Raw genomic sequence first — 22933 nt, 5'->3', positions numbered from 1 at the left:
TTTGTGTTTTCTGTTAGTTCTGGACTCCTTTAGTTCCTGTTTGTACAGCTCCCGAGTTTGTTTTGGTTGCCTCGGTTGCTCACCCGCTACCCGAGCACTAATCAGAGGCATTATTTAAGCCTGCCTTTGCCAGTCAGTCAGCCTGGCGTAATTTTTTGCTACAAGCACTTGCTACGTGAGTTTTGCCTTGTCTCTAGTTGTTTGCTTCATGCCTTGTGACATAAGTCTTGTTTGTTCATGCTACAGTTAGTAAGTTTTTCTCATCTGTAGTTTATGCTAAGTGTTAGTTTAGCATCCAGTGCGATCGAAACTTTTGCTTGTTTTCTGTTTTTTTAATACTTTGTGTTAGTTTTGAGAATAAATCATGTTTTCACCACGACGCTTTGGTCCGTCTGCATTCCTAGGAGAACGACCCCGCATAAAGATGTGACCCAAACCCTTGATTGATTGATTTAAACTTTTATTAGTAGATTGCACAGTAGAGTACATATTCCGTACAATTGACCACTAAATGGTAACACCCGCATAAGTGTTCAAGTCGGGGTCCAAGTTAATCAATTCATGGTAATATCAGTACTATCATAATGACAGTAATATCATCAAAGGTTCTGAGAATCTGGAGAAAGCGATGATATTACGGACCTTTGATCCCTCAGGCGGTACTGCATCAAAAAAGCGACGTCAGTGTGTAAAGGATATCACCACATGGGCTCGGGAACACTTCAGAAAACCCCTGTCAGTGACTACAGTCCGTCGCTACATCAGACGCCCCTGCTTATTTCAGCAAGACAATGCCAAGCCAAGTGTTAGAACAGTGTGGCTTCAAAATAAAAGAGTCCAGACCTGTCTCCCATTGAAAATGTGTGGCACATTCTGAAGTCTAAAATACCACAACGGAGACCCCGGACTGTTGAACAACTTAAGCTATACATTAAACAAAAAAATGGGAAAGAATACCACCTGAAAAGCTTCAAAAATTGCTCTATTTAGTTCCCAAACGTTTACGGAGTGTTGTTAAAAGGAAAGGCCATGTAACACAGTGGTAAAAATGCCCCTGTGTCAACTTGTTTGCAATGTGTTGCTGCCATTAAATTCTAAGGTAATTATTTGCCAAAAAAGTTGAGGATTTGCAAATCATTGTATTCTTTTTTTTTAATTTACCATTTACACAACGTGCCAACTTCACCGGTTTTGGGTTTTGCATAAGAAATGTAATATAAGCAAGTTTCATTGGGAAAATACTGGACTGGACTTACTGGGTCTGCACTTGTACCACACTGCCAGGTATTTGCTGCTGCCAGGACAGTGGTCCATTCCAAACACTCGACTGTTGACAAGAACTTGACAGCTCCTTCTGTCTTGGCACTCGTCCAGCATTTTCTAAACAGCGGCAGGGTTAGCAGAAGAGGACCACAACAAGTAGGTGAACAATGAGGCCAATGCAGCGAAGCCAGAAGCATGCAAACCTAAAACCACTTCAAACACGGGGGGCCTTACAAGCATTAGAACCTGGGGAGGGGAAGTCCGGAAGGGTCCACTCTGTTGATTCATTCCTTTTGCATCTCAACTTTCATGCTAACACGTAACGTTCTCGTTAACCGCATTCCACAGGGAATTACTAATAAGTGTAGTGTGGACATCAACAAAAGAGTAAATGGATGACAGTATGACCAGATAAAGGAAAAGTAGTGACCGAGTGATGTGTAATCAGTTGTGAACGTTTGTCTTTTTTTGTACTTTATAAGCTAATACAGTGTGAAAGGAACAGATGGTAAAATGATATGCATTGAGAAAATGATAAGCTAATGCTCTACTGTCTATTGTTACAGCATTAACATGCATATATTTAATTTTTTCTGCCAACAGTAATAGATATAGTTTTGTGTGAATGCTAAGTATACAGCAGGGGTCCCCACACTTTTTTTTTAACCCGGGGTCCCGTATTTGGTTAAGGAAATTAAAGGCTTTATATATTACACAATAAGTTATTAAGGTTCATCCCTTAGAAAGTGCTCAATACCGGGGTAGAGCAGATTATTCTTTGGGTCAGGAACAAATACAGAGGATATTTCATCCCTACAAGCATGTTTCTCAGACACACACACACACACTATATATATATATATATATATATATATATATATATATATATATATATATATATATACATACACATATATACACACACATATATACACACACATATATATATATATATATATATATATATATATATATATATATATATATATATATATATATATATATATATATACATATATATATATATATATATATATATATATACATATATATATACATATATACACACACATATATATATATATATATATATATATATATATACTTATATACACATATATATATATATACACATATATACACATATATATATATACACACACACATATATATATATATATATATATACATACACATATATATACATACATATATATACACATATATATATATACATACATATATACACATATATATACATATATATATACACATATATATACATACATATATACACATATATACACATACATATATATACATACATATATACATACATATATATACACACACATATATATACACACATATATACATACATATATACACACATATATACACACATATATATATGCATACGTATATATACACACATATATATACATACATATATATACACACGTATATATACATACAAAAAATAACAAAAACAACTTTTACAATTATTTAGTTTCCTTTTCATATTTGCGACTTCCTGCGGGCCGGATTTTGGATGCCAGCGGGCGGTATCCGTAGTTTGGGGACCCCTGGTATAAAGCATTAAGTAATAACTACTATTAACTAATCAACTTATAACTAATATGACGGTTTAAACTAGAACATTTACAAATAGCTGCAAAAAGCAAAAAAAAAAAACCCTCAAAATGTCTCGCTTGTTCGGAATGTGTTACATTGTATAGATTGTATATTAGAGTATAAGTGTATGCTGCATTTACACAGTACCATGGCAATTGAAAACTAAGCTGGACCACTTTTAGAAATGCAGTTCATATAAATATATAGTATATACAGTACGTTTATCATGATACCAGAACTTCAGTCATCTGTGCCTGTGCCTGCTGGGCCTACCTTTTACTAACCACGGAGGACATTATGCAAATTAGACCAATCAGAAACAACGTAAGGCGGTTCTTGGCGTCTCTCTTTCTCACACCTCAGTGTTTAAATTGTGTGGTGTCTTCCGTGGTTGATTAAACATAGAAAGACCTCAAATAAATACACGCAGATTGTACAAACCCCAAAATCCGTTAAGTTGGCGCGTTGTGTAAATCATAAATAAACTCAAAATACAATGATTTGCAAATCTTTTTCAACCTATATTCCGTTGAATAGACTGCAAAGACAAGATATGTAATGTTCGAATGAGAAAACTGTTATTTTTAACAAATATTAACTCATTTGGAACACGTCAAAAAAACACTGTCAGTAACTACAGTTTTTACACTACATCTGTAAGTGCAAGTAAAAACTCCACGATGCAAAGCGAAAGCCATTTATCAACAACACCCAGAAATGTTGCCGGCTTCGCTGGGCCTGAGCTCATCTAAAATGGACTGATGCAAAGAGGAAAAATGTTCTGTGGTCTGACGAGTCCACATTTCAAATTGTTTTTTTGTATACTGTGGAGGTAGTGTCCTCCGGACCAAAGAGGAAAAGAACCATGCGGACTCTTTTAGGCGCAAAGTTGAAAAGCCAGCATCTGTGATGGTATGGGGGTGTATTAGTGCCCAAGGCATGGGTGACTTACACATCTGTGAAGGCACCATAAATGCTGAAAAGCTCATACAGGCTTTGGAGCAACATATGTTGCCATCCAAGCAATGTTATCATGGACGCCCCTGCTTATTTCAGCAAGACAATGCCAAGCCACGTGTTACAACAGTGTGGCTTCAGCAACTTAAGCTGTACATCAAGCAAGAATGGGAAAGAAGTCCACCTGAAAAGCTTCAAAAATTGGTTTCAGTTCCCAAACGTTTACTGAATGTTGTTAAAAGAAAAGGCCATGTAACACAGTGGTAAAAATGCCCCTGTGCCAATTTCTTTGCAATGTGTTGTTGCCATTAAATTCTAAGTTGATGATTATTTGCAAAAAAAAAAAGAAGTTTCTCAGTTAAAAATGAAATATATTTTGTTTTTGCAGTCTATTCAGTTGAATATAAGTTGAAAAGGATTTGCAAATCATTGTATTCTGTTTTTATTTACCATTTACACAACGTGCCAACTATACTGGTCTTGGGTTTGGTATTACACGCATGCACAAGTTTTAATATAAGCTCCCAAATCTGGATGCACTCGCTCAAATATTAGTGTTGCAAAAGTCATGAATTTGCCTCTGGATTTCATTATTATGTGCATATATATATATATATATATATATATATATATATATATATATATATATATATATATATATATATATGTAGATTTTACAGTAAAAGGCTAGCAACTTAATCACTGGAATTGTATTCTAAAATGTTTAGTATTTCTTACAACACTTTACCATAAATGGAAAAACAGTACCACTGTTTTATTTACTCCCAAAAAAACTGACATGATTAGTTACACAGGTCAATTAAAGACACTATAAGATAAATTTGACACTCACCAATGACAAGGAACTTTTCCACTTACCTCAACTCTTTTTTTTGTTTTTTTTCAGTGACACTTTTATGTTTGTGATTTTTTGTATTTTTTTTTAAACTTTTTTTTTTCTTTAAGTCGGTTCGTGTGATTCTCTGTGACTAAAAAGTAGCATGGTGTGGGTGTGTGGTGGGGGTGGGTGGATGTTGTTATCTAATTTTTTTTGTTATTATATTTTAATTGTTTTTATTATTATTATTATTATTTATTTTAATGTCCATCCATCCATCCATTTCCTACCGCTTATTCCCTTTCGGGGTCGCGGGGGGCGCTGGCGCCTATCTCAGCTACAATCGGGTGGAAGGCAGGGTACACCCTGGACAAGTCGCCACCTCATTGCAGGGCCAACACAGATAGACAGACAACATTCACACTCACATTCACACACTAGGGACCATTTAGTGTTGCCAATCAACCTATCCCCAGGTGCATGTTTTTATTTATTTTTATTATTATTATTTCTTTATTTCTTCATTTTATTATTATTATTATTATTTTATTTTTTTGAGAGGCGGCAGGGGAAAAACAAACCAAAAAACATGTCAATTACCTGTTTTACGAGTTCCCTATCAAATGAATAAATAAATATTATTAAAAAGTAGGGGAAAAAAAACAACAACAAAAAAAACAACTGACAGCTTGTTCAACAGAATTTTACAGTACAATTTACAGTGGTGTTTACATTACTGTAAATGGAAAAACCATACCACTGTTTTTTTTTCTTCTTTAATTATGGCCACCAAGCTACCAGTTTTTTTTCTGTAAACAAATTAAATTTACCGTAAAAAAACCCCCAAAGAAACTGTCAGCTCACTCGACAAAAGGTTGCCGTACAAGCAGTAGGTGTGTTTTTCAAATTACAGTAATATGTACATGATACCGTAAAGTCATTTTATAGTCTATATTTTGATGGATAACTTGCTTAAAAATCACAAGTCAAGCAGATATTTAAGAATCAATTTCTTTTAACAAAAACATGGTTCGGAAAGTATAACAATATAGATTTTTTTTGCAATATCGCAGTGGTTCTCCAACTTTTTTTCACCAAGTACCACCTCAGTGACCAACATTAAAAAAACAGTAGCAAAGTAGGCCTAAATATTCATTAAGAACAAAGCAGATGTTTTCACACAGTAACACTTTGTTTGACTATTTAATTAAGGGATTATTTGGCATACAACTTGATACAGCCTCGTGGTAACACCGTTTGAGAATCACTGCACTATTGGATGATCTCCAACTTTAAAAGGACATTAAATTTTATGGACAAGGTATATTTTCTTCCGTCAAAATGGAAAGAACGAATACATATTTAAGAAAAGTAAAGGTACTTTGTTGACGCATATTATTTCTAGGCGTTATTAGAAGGGGCAACAAAATGATGTGAAGGGCCACATCTGGCCCCCGGGCCTTGAGTTTGACACCTGTGCTATGGAGGGTTCTTTTTGATTAGGGACAAACAGACCACTTAAAACACACGTAGGCGGGTTTCAATACACAAGTTATTTAATCAATCGGATATATCAAGCAGCTAAAATGCACCAAACATGGATAAGGGTAGAAAGACTTTGGTGCATTTTTCCCATCATGCATTGTAAATTATTTAAATGGGTGTCACTTAGAACTTTTTGGGGGATGGCGGGGTTTGTTGCTAGCAGGGTGTATTAAATAGTTAGGATGTGTCATGGATACAAAGGATTCTGGGTATTTGTCGTGTTGCGTTTATGTTGTGTTACTGGGAGGATGTTCTGCCGAAATGTGTTTGTCAATCTTGTTTGGTGTGGCTTCACAGCGTGGCACATATTACTAAGAGTGTTAAATTTGTTTATATCACAACCATTAGTGTACTCTGTGTCACCCAGTATGCCTTGCAGTCGTGTGCGTGTTGCTGCGGAAGCCACACACAACATGTTGCTGGACTGACAAGCAGATCGTACATGCTGTAGGAGGCGACAAAGTCAATGGCTTCATAGCACGCCCTAATACTTATTATCTGGGTGACTGCTGGCAGTCATTCTAGAGAATATTAGCGTCTCCTATTGTCTTCTTCGCTTTATGACACGGCTCCTAAATGGCTCTTTGAATGGCAAAGGATATCGATCCCAGAATCATGTATATCAAATATTTCCGGATGGTTCAACCGCCACCCGCCCGAATCTAATTAAAATCTATTTTTTCGTCATGTCACCCGCCCGACCCACGACGAGACCGCAAACCGCGCATCTCAAGTGTGGACCTGTTTTTATTTATTAAAAACATACATAAAGTTCAGTGAGCAGGTTCTGTTACATATGACCATGTGTGTTAAGTTTTTGCATTTTTTTTCCCGTGTCATGACTAGGGAAGGTTGTCTGTATTGTGTCCTATAAGTGAAAGCATTGCTGTTTCCACTTCTAATCTTAATTCAGGGTCATTGACCTGAAATACTCACAAAGTTGCAGCAAAAAGATTGATAGATATTTAAAAGTAGAAAACAGCCCACGGGTCTGATTCCTTAATAAACTCATTGCGAGCCGAATTGGAGACGTCATGGTCGTAGTTTGGACATACCTGGACCAAGTAAACATTCCAATTCCTGCAATCTTTGGTCAAGGAAATGCATTTAAAAGTGTTTTTCACGTAAGTGGTGCGCTTTGGAGGGACCTTGGGGTCAGAAAAGATGCAGGATGAGAGCGCAGACGCAAACATTCCTAATCTGAATGAGGGTCGGAGCCAAAGACGTCCGTCGCCATGCATCCATTGGCCGGATACCACTGAAGTGGCAAGATGCAGGCGTGTGTTTGTATTTTTGGAATAACAGTACTAATTTGGGAGTGCTGAGGCCCATAAAATGACTTTGTGTGGAAAAAAGTGTAATTTGCCGGAAAACACTAACATTACGTTATATAATCAACAGTACTGCAAATGTAAATTAACACTTGGCCACAGACTGGGGTCAATTCCCTCAAGTCGAGAGGAAATGTTGGTTTCATATTTTATATACTGTATACTTCTTAAAATGTTCTTGTAATCAGACCATATTTTCGGTATGTTAGATGGAATCTATACCTGAAATGTTTCGACTGTCATCAGCAGTCTTCCGACACTGACCGACCGATATCTACTCCGGGCCTCCGAACATAACACTGCACACAAACTATCAGTGGTGAGAACACCCTGTGAACGGGCCAACATCATAACAGAAAACAAGAGAGAAAAAAGTTGGAGAAAATATGCACTTAAAAACTGCCAATATCCAACCTGGTTCATCAAAAAAGGGGAACAACAGGTAAAAAACAAGGTAAAGACAACAAAGAAGAAACCCAAATGAAGAACAAAGAGGTACTGTCTGAACCAATACAGCGGGTCATGAAAAAACCCCAAATAATCACAACATTTAAACCTCACACAAAAACAAGACGGTTACTTGTACATCCAAAAGTAATCCTGTGTAAATCATGCAAAACAAAATCACACATTGGAGAAACCTGAAGGCTATTCAACGCAAGGACGAAAGACTGTTAAAAAGAATGCGAAAAAGAGACAACTGGAAGGTTTAAAAGAAGCCTAAAACAATAATCCAAACACTTAAAATCAGTCATATCAGATCATTGTAAAGTAAATAACCACATCATGGACCGGGACAACGGCAAAATAATCGGCACAGTTGAGTAAATTCAACTGATGGATTAAGGAGGCAAACTATCGGTCTTCAGTAATGCGGACGCTGTATCGATCCGTTGTGGTGAAGAAGGAACTGAGCCGGAAGGCAATTTACCGGTCGATCTGCGGTCCCATCCTCACCTATGGTCATGAGCTTTGGGTTATGACCGAAAGGACAAGATCACGGGTACAAGCGGCCGAAATGAGTTTCCTTCGGGGCTCTCCCTTAGAGATCGGGTGAGAAGCTCTGCCATCCGGGGGGAGCTCAAAGTAAACCCACTGCTCCTCCAAATCTAGAGGAGCCAGATGAGGTGGTTCGAGTAAATAACCACATCATGGACCGGGACAACGGCAAAATAATCAGCACAGTTAAGTAAATTCAACTGATGGATTAAGGAGGCAAACTATCGGTCTTCAGTAATGCGGACGCTGTATCGATCTGTTGTGGTGAAGAAGGAACTGAGCCGGAAGGCAATTTACCGGTCGATCTGCCTTCCCATCCTCACCTATGGTCATGAGCTTTGGGTTATGACCGAAAGGACAAGATCACGGGTACAAGCGGCCGAAATGACTTTCCTCCCCCGGGTGGCGGGGCTCTCCCTTAGAGATAGGGTGAGAAGTTCTGCCATCCGGGGGGAGCTCAAAGTAAACCCACTGCTCCTCCAAATCTAGAGGAGCCAGATGAGGTGGTTCGAGTAAATAACCACATCATGGACCGGGACAACGGCAAAATAATCGGCACAGTTAGGTAAATTCAACTGATGGATTAAGGAGGTAAACTATCGGTCTTCTGTAATGCGGACGCTGTATCGATCCCTTGTGGTGAAGAAGGAACTGAGCCGGAAGGCAATTTACCGGTCGATCTGCCTTCCCATCCTCACCTATGGCCATGAGCTTTGGGTTATGACCGAAAGGACAAGATCACGGGTACAAGCGGCCGAAATGACTTTCCTCCCCCGGGTGGCGGGGCTCTCCCTTAGAGATAGGGTGAGAAGTTCTGCCATCCGGGGGGAGCTCAAAGTAAACCCACTGCTCCTCCAAATCTAGAGGAGCCAGATGAGGTGGTTCGAGTAAATAACCACATCATGGACCGGGACAACGGCAAAATAATCGGCACAGTTAGGTAAATTCAACTGATGGATTAAGGAGGCAAACTATCGGTCTTCAGTACTGCGGACGCTGTATCGATCCGTTGTGGTGAAGAAGGAACTGAGCCGGAAGGCAATTTACCGGTCGATCTATGTTCCCATCCTCACCTATGGTCATGAGCTTTGGGTTATGACCGAAAGGACAAGATCACGGGTACAAGCGGCCGAAATGACTTTCCTCCCCCGGGTGGCGGGGCTCTCCCTTAGAGATAGGGTGAGAAGTTCTGCCATCCGGGGGGAGCTCAAAGTAAACCCACTGCTCCTCCAAATCTAGAGGAGCCAGATGAGGTGGTTCAAGTAAATAACCACATCATGGACCGGGACAACGGCAAAATAATCGGCACAGTTAGGTAAATTCAACTGATGGATTAAGGAGGTAAACTATCGGTCTTCTGTAATGCGGACGCTGTATCGATCCCTTGTGGTGAAGAAGGAACTGAGCCGGAAGGCAATTTACCGGTCGATCTGCCTTCCCATCCTCACCTATGGCCATGAGCTTTGGGTTATGACCGAAAGGACAAGATCACGGGTACAAGCGGCCGAAATGACTTTCCTCCCCCGGGTGGCGGGGCTCTCCCTTAGAGATAGGGTGAGAAGTTCTGCCATCCGGGGGGAGCTCAAAGTAAACCCACTGCTCCTCCAAATCTAGAGGAGCCAGATGAGGTGGTTCGAGTAAATAACCACATCATGGACCGGGACAACGGCAAAATAATCGGCACAGTTAGGTAAATTCAACTGATGGATTAAGGAGGCAAACTATCGGTCTTCAGTAATGCGGACGCTGTATCGATCCGTTGTGGTGAAGAAGGAACTGAGCCGGAAGGCAATTTACCGGTCGATCTATGTTCCCATCCTCACCTATGGTCATGAGCTTTGGGTTATGACCGAAAGGACAAGATCACGGGTACAAGCGGCCGAAATGACTTTCCTCCCCCGGGTGAGCCGGAAGGCAATTTACCGGTCGATCTATGTTCCCATCCTCACCTATGGTCATGAGCTTTGGGTTATGACCGAAAGGACAAGATCACGGGTACAAGCGGCCGAAATGACTTTCCTCCCCCGGGTGGCGGGGCTCTCCCTTAGAGATAGGGTGAGAAGTTCTGCCATCCGGGGGGAGCTCAAAGTAAACCCACTGCTCCTCCAAATCTAGAGGAGCCAGATGAGGTGGTTCAAGTAAATAACCACATCATGGACCGGGACAACGGCAAAATAATCGGCACAGTTAGGTAAATTCAACTGATGGATTAAGGAGGTAAACTATCGGTCTTCTGTAATGCGGACGCTGTATCGATCCCTTGTGGTGAAGAAGGAACTGAGCCGGAAGGCAATTTACCGGTCGATCTGCCTTCCCATCCTCACCTATGGCCATGAGCTTTGGGTTATGACCGAAAGGACAAGATCACGGGTACAAGCGGCCGAAATGACTTTCCTCCCCCGGGTGGCGGGGCTCTCCCTTAGAGATAGGGTGAGAAGTTCTGCCATCCGGGGGGAGCTCAAAGTAAACCCACTGCTCCTCCAAATCTAGAGGAGCCAGATGAGGTGGTTCGAGTAAATAACCACATCATGGACCGGGACAACGGCAAAATAATCGGCACAGTTAGGTAAATTCAACTGATGGATTAAGGAGGCAAACTATCGGTCTTCAGTAATGCGGACGCTGTATCGATCCGTTGTGGTGAAGAAGGAACTGAGCCGGAAGGCAATTTACCGGTCGATCTATGTTCCCATCCTCACCTATGGTCATGAGCTTTGGGTTATGACCGAAAGGACAAGATCACGGGTACAAGCGGCCGAAATGACTTTCCTCCCCCGGGTGGCGGGGCTCTCCCTTAGAGATAGGGTGAGAAGTTCTGCCATCCGGGGGGAGCTCAAAGTAAACCCACTGCTCCTCCAAATCTAGAGGAGCCAGATGAGGTGGTTCAAGTAAATAACCACATCATGGACCGGGACAACGGCAAAATAATCGGCACAGTTAGGTAAATTCAACTGATGGATTAAGGAGGCAAACTATCGGTCTTCAGTAATGCGGACGCTGTATCGATCCGTTGTGGTGAAGAAGGAACTGAGCCGGAAGGCAATTTACCGGTCGATCTATGTTCCCATCCTCACCTATGGTCATGAGCTTTGGGTTATGACCGAAAGGACAAGATCACGGGTACAAGCGGCCGAAATGAGTTTCCTTCAGGGCTCTCCCTTAGGGATCGGGTGAGAAGCTCTGCCATCCGGGGGGAGCTCAAAGTAAACCCACTGCTCCTCCAAATCTAGAGGAGCCAGATGAGGTGGTTCGTGCATCTGGTCAGGATCCCACCCGAAGGCCTGTTTAGGGCACGTCCAACTGGTATGAGGGCACGGGGAAGACTATGTCTCCCGGCTGGCCTGGGAACGCCTCGGGATCCCCCGGGAAGAGCTGGACGAAATAGCTGGGCACAGGAAAGTCTGGGCTTCCCTGCTTAGGCTGCTGTCCCCGCGTCCCGACATCGGATAAGCGGAGGAAGATGGATGGATGGATGGATTAAGGAGGCGATCGAACTAAGGAACCGGCCCAAGGAAACCATTAATCGGGATGAGGGAGCATACCTGGGACTCCCTCTTCCTTTAACGGCGTGGGGGGCGGAGCCAACTAGGTAGACTTGTAATGTCTGTCTATAAGAAAAGATGACATTTCTGAAGAAGACTGTCAGGTACAAAATTCCATCTAATATACCAAAAATATGGTCTGATTACAATAAAAATGGAAAAAAGTAAATGAATAAGAAGACAAACTGAACCCTTTTTGAGCAGTTTTGGATATACCTGCAGTGCAGTTGATACGGAGCAAAACTCATCCTCCCCGGCATCGTAATAACCCAGGAAGGCCCGGTAGGTCTGAGGACACCGATGGACGTCCGAGACGCCTTTTCTTCCGTAAAAAGCCGATTGGACGGTGATGGTAGTTCGTGGCGGGCAGCGTACAGACAGGAGGTCTCCGTCACAGGCCTGCTCGGTGTAGTTTTTCAACACTTTGGACAAGTAGCCTATAAGACAAAACGCCATGTTGACCATTAATAAAACAAGACTGGTGTCAATACTGTATTATTTAAAGGTGAAAAACTTTTTTTTTTTTTGTAATCGTTCACAATCATGAGAAACAAGAAGAAACGTTTTTTTTTTTTTTTTAAAGGATTCTAAAGATTAAAAAACTGCTTGCAAGATACGGTTAATAGTAGTCACTCTTGTAGCCTTCCAAGGTTTGGACACACCTTCTTATTTAATGTGTTTTCTTCATTTTCATGACTATTTACATCAGGTGTGACCAAAGTGCGGCCCGGTGGCCATTTGCAGCCCACAGGTCATTTTTTAACGGCACATTTAAAAAATACTATGGAAAAAAATTAAAAACATAAAAAGTGGTATAAAAGAGCAAACAGGTGAAATGTAACAAGAACATGTTGCAATGTTTACTCTAACAACACAAAGCTGCCATGCAGGATGTTTCTTTCTTTAAAAAAAAAAAAAAGAAATAGTGAATCAAAATCAATTATGAATAATTGACCAGTTCAAGAATCCAATTAAATATTCCACTTTGAGATATTTTTTGGGGCAAATGTTGGATATTTTGTGTTTGCCGTATAAAAAAAACTGAGCAGTTTTTTTTTTAAAGAAGGGCCTAAAACGGAAAAAAAAAACAACTTATAATTGGCGGATAGATCTAAAGTTGATCTCGAGACCATTGTGTTAAAGGTAAACAGTAAAAAAAAAATATATATACAATTTATTTTTCAACACTAATGGATCAGTGTGTTTTGTTTTTAAGTGTCATTGCACAAAAAATAATAGTGAATTAAAATCAATGGTGTTATGAGTTGTTGACATTTTTCCAGCTCTGATTATTATATACTCTCAAACATTCTCCTTAAAAATTTTATTGGGTGAAAATATTGCATATTTTGTGTTTTTTCAATACAAAAACATGGTTTTCTTTGAAAAAAAAGAGCATACAACTTAAATCTTTAAAATCGTCATATCGACAGATATACCTAATGTTGATCTAGAGCAGGGGTGCCCACACTTTTTCTGCAGGCGAGCTACTTTTCAATTGACCAATTCGAGGGGATCTACCTCATTTATATATATCATTTATATTTATTTATTTATGAAAGAGACATTTTTGTAAACAAGTTAAATGTGTTTAATGATAATACAAGCATGTGTAACACATATAGATGTCTTTCTTTCACAAAGACAAGAATATAAGTTGGTGTATTACCTGATTCTGATGACTTGCATTGATTGGAATCAGACAGTAATGATGATAACGCCCACATTTTCAAATGGAGGAGAAAAAAAGTTGTCCTTTCTGTACAATACCACATGAAAGTGGTTGGTTTTTGGCATCTAATTCATCCAGCTTCCATACACTTTACAAGAAAAACATTGGCGGCAAATTCCGTAGCTTGCTTGATTGACATTCACGGCACCCGAGGGTCTTGTGAGATGACGCTGGCTGCTGTCAGTTCATTATTATGAAAAAATGACAGAGAGGAAGGCGAGAAACACTTTTTATTTCAACAGACTTTCGCGCCGTCCCTTCCGTCAAAACTCTAAAGGCCGACTGCACATTTCCTATCTTCACAATAAAAGCCCTGCTTCATGCTGCCTGCGCCAACAAAATAAGAGTATCGGAAAGCTGGCGTCCACAAGTGATGTGCACGCCAGCTTTCTGAGGGATCGCTTGTGCACGCCAGTTTTCCGAGACTCTGTATTTAGTTAGCGCAGGCAGCATGAAGCAGGGCTTTTATTGTGAAGATAGGAAATGTGCAGTCGGCCTTTAGAGTTTTGACGGAAGGTACGGCGCGAGAGTCTGTTGAAATAAAAAGTGTTTCTCGCCTTCCTCTCGGTCATATTTTCATAATAATGATCTTGCAGCAGCCAGCGTCATCTCACAAGACCCTCCGGTACCGTGAATGTCATTTAAGTGACGTCTTGGTGAAGATTGATGATCACTAATTTTTAGGTCTATTTTTTTAAAAGCCTGGCTGGAGATCGACTGACACACCCCCCGCGGTCGACTGGTAGCTCGCGATCGACGTAATGGGCACCCCTGATCTAGAAATGTAAAACTTGAATAATAATAACAATAATAATACTGAATAATGACACATTTTTAACATTTTATTTTTACCGGGATCAAGCCTGAGTGGAGGCCTAAATGTATATTTTCTTGTACATATATTGTATTGGTTTTTATAATAAATGGCCCCCGCTTATTTTGATTATTCAGTGTGCGGCCCTCAGTGGAAAAAGTTTGGACACCCCTGATTTACATTGTAGATTGTCCCTGAAGGCATCACAACAATGAATGAACACATGTGGAGTTATGTACTTCACAAAAAAAGGTGAAATAACTGAAAACATGTTTTATATTCTAGTTTCTTCAAAATAGCACACTCTTGAGCTTCAAGCACACCTGTGAAGTAAAAAACATGTTAGGTGACTACCTCTTGAAGCTCATGGAGAGAATGCCAGGAGTGTGCAAAGCAGTAATCGGAGCAAAGGGTGGCTATTTTGAAGAAACTTGAATAAAAAAAAGATGTTTTTAGTTATTTCACCTTTTTTTTTGTGAAGTACATAACTCCACGTGTCCATTCATAGTTGTGATGCCTTCAGTGACAATCTACAATGTAAATAGTCATGAAAACAAAGAAAATGCATTGAATGAGAAGGTGTGTCCAAACTTTGAGCCTGTACTGTATATAATGTAGAAAAACAGATGTGCTCATAATTAGGGCTGGGCGATATGGCCTTTTTTTTTTAATATCTCGATAATTTTTGGGCCATATCGCGATACAAGATGTATATCTCGATATTTTGCCTTAGCCTAAATGAAGACTTGATACATATAATGACAGCAGTATGATGATTCTATGTGTCTACATTAAAACCTTTTTCTTCATACTGCATTAATATATGCTCATTTTAAACGTTCATGCAGAGAAAGAAATCATAACTAAGTTAAGTGACCAGAACTGTATTTATTAAACAGTTATTAAGCAGTGGCACAAACATTCATGTCATTTCAAAACAGAAAGTGCAAGATTGTCAGAGACATTTAAAAAAAAAGCCATGAGTGCATTTTTGTGCATGATGTCACTAAGATGACATATCAAAACAACACTAAATTAAAGTGCGCTTTTTTGTACAGAACGCCACTACAATAGTTTAGAAACATACAAAGTGCACTTTTTGTACAGAACGCCACTACAATAGTTTAGAAACATACAAAGTGCACTTTTGTGCATGATGTCACTAAGATGACATATCAAAACAACACTAAATGAAAGTGCACTTTTTGTACAGAACGCCACTACAATAGTTTAGAAACATACAAAGTGCACTTTTGTGCATGATGTCACTAAGATGACATATCAAAACAACATTAAATTAAAGTGCACTTTTTGTACAGAACGCCACTACAATAGTTTAGAAACAAAGTGCACTTTTGTGCATGTCACTAAGATGACATACCAAAACATTAAATTTAAGTGCACTTTTTGTACAGAACGCCACTACAATAGTTTAGAAACATACAAAGTGCACTTTTGTGCATGTCACTAAGATGACATACCAAAACAACATTACATTTAAGTGCACTTTTTGTACAGAACGCCACAACAATAGTTTAGAAACATACAAAAGGGCACTTTTGTGCATGATGTCACTAAGATGACATACCAAAACATTAAATTTAAGTGCACTTTTTGTACAGAACGCCACTACAATAGTTTAGAAACATACAAAATGCACTTTTGTGCATGATGCCACTAAGATGACATATCAAAACAACACTAAATGAAAGTGCACTTTTTGTACAGAACGCCACTACAATAGTTAAGAAACATACAAAGTGCACTTTTGTGCATGATGTCACTAAGATGACATACCAAAACAACATTAAATTTAAGTGCACTTTTTGTACAGAACGCCACTACAATAGTTTAGAAACATACAAAGTGCACTTTTGTGCATGATGTCACTAAGATGACGTATCAAAACAACACTAAGTTAAAGTGCACTTTTTGTACAGAACGCCACTACAATAGTTAAGAAACATACAAAGTGCACTTTTGTGCATGATGCCACTAAGATGACATATCAAAACAACATTAAATTTAAGTGCACTTTTTGTACAGAATGCCACTACAATAGTTTAGAAACATCCAAAGTGCAATTTTGTGCATGATGCCACTAAGATGACATATCAAAACAACATTAAATTAAAGTGCAATTTTTGTACAGAACGCCACTACATTAGTTAAGAAACATACAAAGTGCACTTTTGTGCATGATGCCACTAAGATGACATATCAAAACAACATTAAATTTAAGTGCACTTTTTGTAGAGAACGCCACTACAATAGTTTAGAAACATACAAAGTGCAATTTTGTGCATGATGCCACTAAGATGACATATCAAAACAACATTGAATTAAAGTGCACTTTTTGTACAGAACGCCACTACAATAGTTTAGAAACATACAAAGTGCACTTTTGTGCATGTCACTAAGATGACATACCAAAACAACATTACATTTAAGTGCACTTTTTGTACAGAACGCCACAACAATAGTTTAGAAACATACAAAAGGGCACTTTTGTGCATGATGTCACTAAGATGACATACCAAAACATTAAATTTAAGTGCACTTTTTGTACAGAACGCCACTACAATAGTTTAGAAACATACAAAGTGCACTTTTGTGCATGATGCCACTAAGATGACATATCTAAACAACACTAAATGAAAGTGCACTTTTTGTACAGAACGCCACTACAATAGTTAAGAAACATACAAAGTGCACTTTTGTGCATGATGTCACTAAGATGACATACCAAAACAACATTAAATTTAAGTGCACTTTTTGTACAGAACGCCACTACAATAGTTTAGAAACATACAAAGTGCACTTTTGTGCATGATGTCACTAAGATGACGTATCAAAACAACACTAAATTAAAGTGCACTTTTTGTACAGAACGCCACTACAATAGTTAAGAAACATACAAAGTGCACTTTTGTGCATGATGCCACTAAGATGACATATCAAAACAACATTAAATGTAAGTGCACTTTTTGTACAGAACGCCACTACAATAGTTTAGAAACATCCAAAGTGCAATTTTGTGCATGATGCCACTAAGATGACATATCAAAACAACATTAAATTAAAGTGCACTTTTTGTACAGAACGCCACTACATTAGTTAAGAAACATACAAAGTGCACTTTTGTGCATGATGCCACTAAGATGACATATCAAAACAACATTAAATTTAAGTGCACTTTTTGTACAGAACGCCACTACAATAGTTTAGAAACATACAAAGTGCACTTTTGTGCATGATGCCACTAAGATGACATATCAAAACAACACTAAATTAAAGTGCACTTTTTGTACAGAACGCCACTACAATAGTTTAGAAACATACAAAGTGCACTTTTGTGCATGTTGTCACTAAGATGACATATCAAAACAACATTAAATGTAAGTGCACTTTTTGTACAGAACGCCACTTCAATAGTTAAGAAACATACAAAGTGCACTTTTGTGCATGATGCCACTAAGATGACATATCAAAACACTAAATGAAAGTGCACTTTTTGTAGAGAACGCCAATTCAATAGTTTAGAAACATACGAAGTGCACTTTTGTGCATGATGCCACTAAGATGACATATCAAAACAACACTAAATTGAAGTGCACTTTTTGTACAGAACGCCACTACAATAGTTTAGAAACATACAAAGTGCACTTTTGTGCATGATGTCACTAAGATGACATATCAAAACAACATTAAATGTAAGTGCACTTTTTGTACAGAACGCCACTACAATAGTTAAGAAACATACAAAGTGCACTTTTGTGCATGATGCCACTAAGATGACATATCAAAACAACATTAAATTTAAGTGCACTTTTTGGACAGAACGCCACTACAATAGTTAAGAAACATACAAAGTGCACTTTTGTGCATGATGCCACTAAGATGACATATCAAAACACTAAATGAGAGTGCACTTTTTGTACAGAACGCCACTACAATAGTTTAGAAACATACGAAGTGCACTTTTGTGCATGATGCCACTAAGATGACGTATCAAAACAACACTAAATTAAAGTGCACTTTTTGTACAGAACGCCACTACAATAGTTTAGAAACATACAAAGTGCACTTTTGTGCATGATGTCACTAAGATTACATATCAAAACAACACTAAATTAAAGTGCACTTTTTGTACAGAACGCCACTACAATAGTTTAGAAACATACAAAGTGCACTTTTGTGCATGTCACTAAGATGACATATCAAAACAACATTAAATTTAAGTGCACTTTTTGTACAGAACGCCACTACAATAGTTTAGAAACATACAGAGTGCACTTTTGTGCATGTCACTAAGATGACATATCAAAACAACACTAAATGAAAGTGCACTTTTTGTACAGAACGCCACTACAATAGTTTAGAAACATACAAAGGGCACTTTTGTGCATGATGTCACTAAGATGACATATCAAAACAACACTAAATTAAAGTGCACTTTTTGTACAGAACGCCACTACAATAGTTTAGAAACATACAAAGTGCACTTTTGTGCATGATGTCACTAAGATGAGATATCAAAACATTAAATTTAAGTGCACTTTTTGTACAGAACGCCACTACAATAGTTTAGAAACATACAAAGTGCACTTTTGTGCATGATGTCACTAAGATGACATATCAAAACATTACATTTAAGTGCACTTTTTGTACAGAACGCCACTACAATAGTTTAGAAACATACAAAGTGCACTTTTGTGCATGATGTCACTAAGATGACATACCAAAACATTACATTTAAGTGCACTTTTTGTACAGAACGCCACTACAATAGTTTAGAAACATACAAAGTGCACTTTTGTGCATGATGTCACTAAGATGACATACCAAAACAACATTAAATTTAAGTGCACTTTTTGTACAGAACGCCACTACAATAGTTTAGAAACATACAAAGTGCACTTTTGTGCATGATGCCACTAAGATGACATATCAAAACAACATTAAATGTAAGTTAAATTTTTGTACAGAACGCCGCTACAATGGTTTAAAATAAATAAAGTGCACTTTTGTGCATGATGTCACACAAGATATTTCAATAACTGTCAAATAAAAATGAGCTGCATGATAGGAAATCAAATAGTATTCGTCCTTCGCTATGTGGTAGGTCCCTGCAGATGTTATCTCCTGTTTTCTTACGGTGTTGATGTGGAAATGTCCGCATTTTGATGGTGTGCCACCGAATGGAGATGTTGACATGCGGAGTAACCACTCTTCATTCTCTTGCAGGTGATGGTACATATTAGCAGTAATGCTACTTTTTTAACAACGCTTTTGCCCCATTCTTGACATATTACGGCTTTCTGTTCGACATTTTCCCACTTGAAGCCAAACCACCGCCAGACGATGGACCCCCTGCTGTTTTTCTTGGGAATTCATTCTTCCTTCATCTGTTACCAGACTCGCACCTTCTTTCTCTCGTATTACCCACAGCTAACGTTACCCATGCCGCTACCTCTCTGCTCCACGAGTGCCTATGACCTTAAACGTATGTTGCTGTCTGAGGAGACAAACCCGAGATATATAGAGTATGTCGATATATCACCCAGCCCTACTCATAACAATATGTACAATATTTACTGTATTTAAAAGCATTAACGGAACTTATTTACTCAGCACATTTATTTCCAATCCAATAGCAACACGCGGAGAGAAATGCGTGTTCGTGCTTCTGTAAACAAACACTTGGGTTTTCTGATCATGGCAGACTTGGTAAGAGACAACAGAGATCGCTATTTTTGGACAGATGATTCCCGCAAACCGGTTTTATCTGGCCCGCGGGGGGAATTTGCTAAGTATAAAAATTAGCAAAATGTCTTTATATGACAGAAACTGCCGTTTTAAATGTGTCCAATAGATGTCGCGAAAGCAATTCTTGGTATCTTTGTAGACTATGCTACGTATGTAAAAATAAATAAACCACATGTTAGTGCACCAGTCGAGGAAAATGAGAAAACTACATAAATAACATCCTGTAAATTTGTTAGACTTTTGACAAGAACAAGAACGTTTGATCATATTACACCTGTACTGGGTCACCTGCACTGGCTTCCTGTGCACTTAAGATGTGACTTTAAGGTTTCACTACTTACGTATAAAGTACTACACGGTCTAGCTCCAGCCTATCTTGCCGATTGTATTGTACCATATGTCCCGGCAAGAAATCTGCGTTCAAAGGACTCCGGCTTATTAGTGATTCCTAAAGCCCAAAAAAAGTATGTGGGCTATAGAGCGTTTTCCTCCCGGTAACAGTTCGAGATGCTAACTCAGTAGAAGCATTAAAGTCTCACCTTAAAACTCATTTGTATACTCTACCCTTTAAATAGACCCCCTTTTTAGACCAGTTGATCTGCCGCTTCTTTTCTTTTTCTCCTATGTCCCCCCTCCCTTGTGGAGGGGGTCCGGTCCGATGACCATGGATGAAGTACTGGCTGTCCAGAGTCGGGACCCAGGATGGACTGCTCGTCGGGACCCAGGATGGACCGCTCGCCTGTGTATCGGTTAGGGACATCTCCACGATGCTGATCCTACTCCGCTTGGGATGGTTTCCTGTGGACGGGACTCTCGCTGCTGTCTTGGATCCGCTTTGAACTGAACTCTCGCGGCTGTGTTGGAGCCACTATGGATTGAACTTTCACAGTATCATGTTAGACCCGCTCGACATCCATCTCTTTCGGTCCCCTAGAGGAGGGGGGGTTCCCCACATATGATCCTCTCCAAGGTTCTCAGAGTCATCATTGTCATTGGCGTCCCACTGGGTGTGAGTTTTCCTTGCCCTTATGTGGGTTCTTCTGAGGATGTCGTAGTCGTAGTGGTTTGTACAGTCCTTTGAGACATTTGTGATTTAGGGTTCTATAAATAAACATTGATTGATTGATTGATTTCCATCCATCCATTGATTTCGATATTATTTTATCTTGATAGATTGAAAATGAACACCAATGAGTTGACTGATGAACATTACCACATCAAAATTAGGATTGTGTACATTTTCAGAATGTGATTGTTCTATTTTTAAACAAAGAAAACAATCTGAATTAGACTTTATTTTTTATTTATCGCGCCGTGATTTTACCAGTCCGACCCACTTGGGAGTAGATTTCTCTCCATGTGGCCCCCGATCTAAAATTTGTTTGACACCCCTGGTGTGAATGTTGGAACTCGGAGCCAAGCTAGGGCAACATAAATGGTGTGGTTACCCAAAATCAACTGGAAAACAAAAAACAAAAAACACCCAGTAAATCACTATACTATTGATCATGATACATAACACATCATGCTTCTTATTATAACTATACAAACTGTTGTGCTAACAATGTCCCTACATTATAATGGTTCTACCCATCCATTTTTACCTTTTCTCCCAAGAACATAAAATAAGAGTTTTTGGCTTTTTTTTTTGTTGCATTTTTAAAAAAGTTTTAGAGCCAGAATATATTGCTCCCAGTAGCTGCATTGTTAACCAAATACAACGAGCAGACTATTACAAAATAAAATGCAAAAACTTTTTTATTCTCGTCTCTCATAAGGATTTTGAAAGATAAGCAATATTCTCATAAAAAAGTGCAGATCCACTTTAACACAATGCATTTCCCCTAATCCGTCAGTCACAGGTCAGAACCAAACCCACTGTAGAGCCACCATTAACATTCCACACTGATAAAGGGATGACTCCCCTGCCAACCGCCATAATGGATAACTGCATTTTTTTTTTTTTTTTTTTTGCAGTTCCAGGATGTAAAAGAAGAAGAATTAAAAGACGCATATCTTTACCAGATTGTCCAGCGAATCAAGGTTGTGGGACTCAATTGAGCCTCGAATGTGTTCAAACAGCCAAAAACAACCTCCGAGCTGAGTTCAAGCCTACTTCCGAAGTGTTGAGCAAACACATTTACAAAGAGTCAACACTCAGGCAACTTTGCGCACACTCCCAAAGTAGACGGTGTGATTCAATTAGCTTTATTTGGTTAGTCCTTGCTGGGGATAACGATGGAACTGTGTGCCGCTGCCAACCCAAGCTTTGGCGAAGGACTCGCATTTCCCCATTCTTACCATGGCCATGAGGAGGTAGGGAATCACGTTTAGTGAGTCTTCGAAATCTAGATCAGTGGTGTGCCGTCAGGGCCAGCTAGGCCTTCTCTGCTAGCCTAACATAAATCATGATCATTAATTAATAAAAGTATGTTTTATTTTTAATTGACTTTTGTTGCGTCCGACCAGTTTTCCTCTCAGAGATTTAAAGACACTGGTCAATCCCAA

The 22933-nt window shown here is 39.1% G+C and overlaps 1 protein-coding gene across 3 annotated transcripts in view; it reads right to left on the bottom strand.

Moving 5' to 3' along the window:
- LOC133542623 (protein eva-1 homolog C) overlaps positions 1-22933 on the bottom strand; it is a 302063-nt gene that overhangs the window by 181427 nt on the left and 97703 nt on the right. Inside the window, exons 2-3 of one of the 3 annotated variants that reach the window (XM_061886903.1) lie at positions 12327-12547; positions 1257-1380 (exon numbers count right to left, since the gene is read on the bottom strand). In XM_061886903.1, coding sequence (XP_061742887.1) covers positions 1257-1380; positions 12327-12547 — 345 coding nt within the window. Of the gene's footprint in view, positions 1-1256; positions 1381-12326; positions 12548-22933 lie in introns of those variants that run through there. The other 2 variants (XM_061886904.1, XM_061886906.1) reach the window with 2 other exon arrangements.

Source organism: Nerophis ophidion, linkage group LG24 (assembly GCF_033978795.1).
Source record: "Nerophis ophidion isolate RoL-2023_Sa linkage group LG24, RoL_Noph_v1.0, whole genome shotgun sequence".
Lineage (NCBI taxonomy): Eukaryota > Metazoa > Chordata > Actinopteri > Syngnathiformes > Syngnathidae > Nerophis > Nerophis ophidion.
Note: the sequence above shows the minus strand (reverse complement) of the source record. Positions and strands in the feature narration are given on the sequence as shown.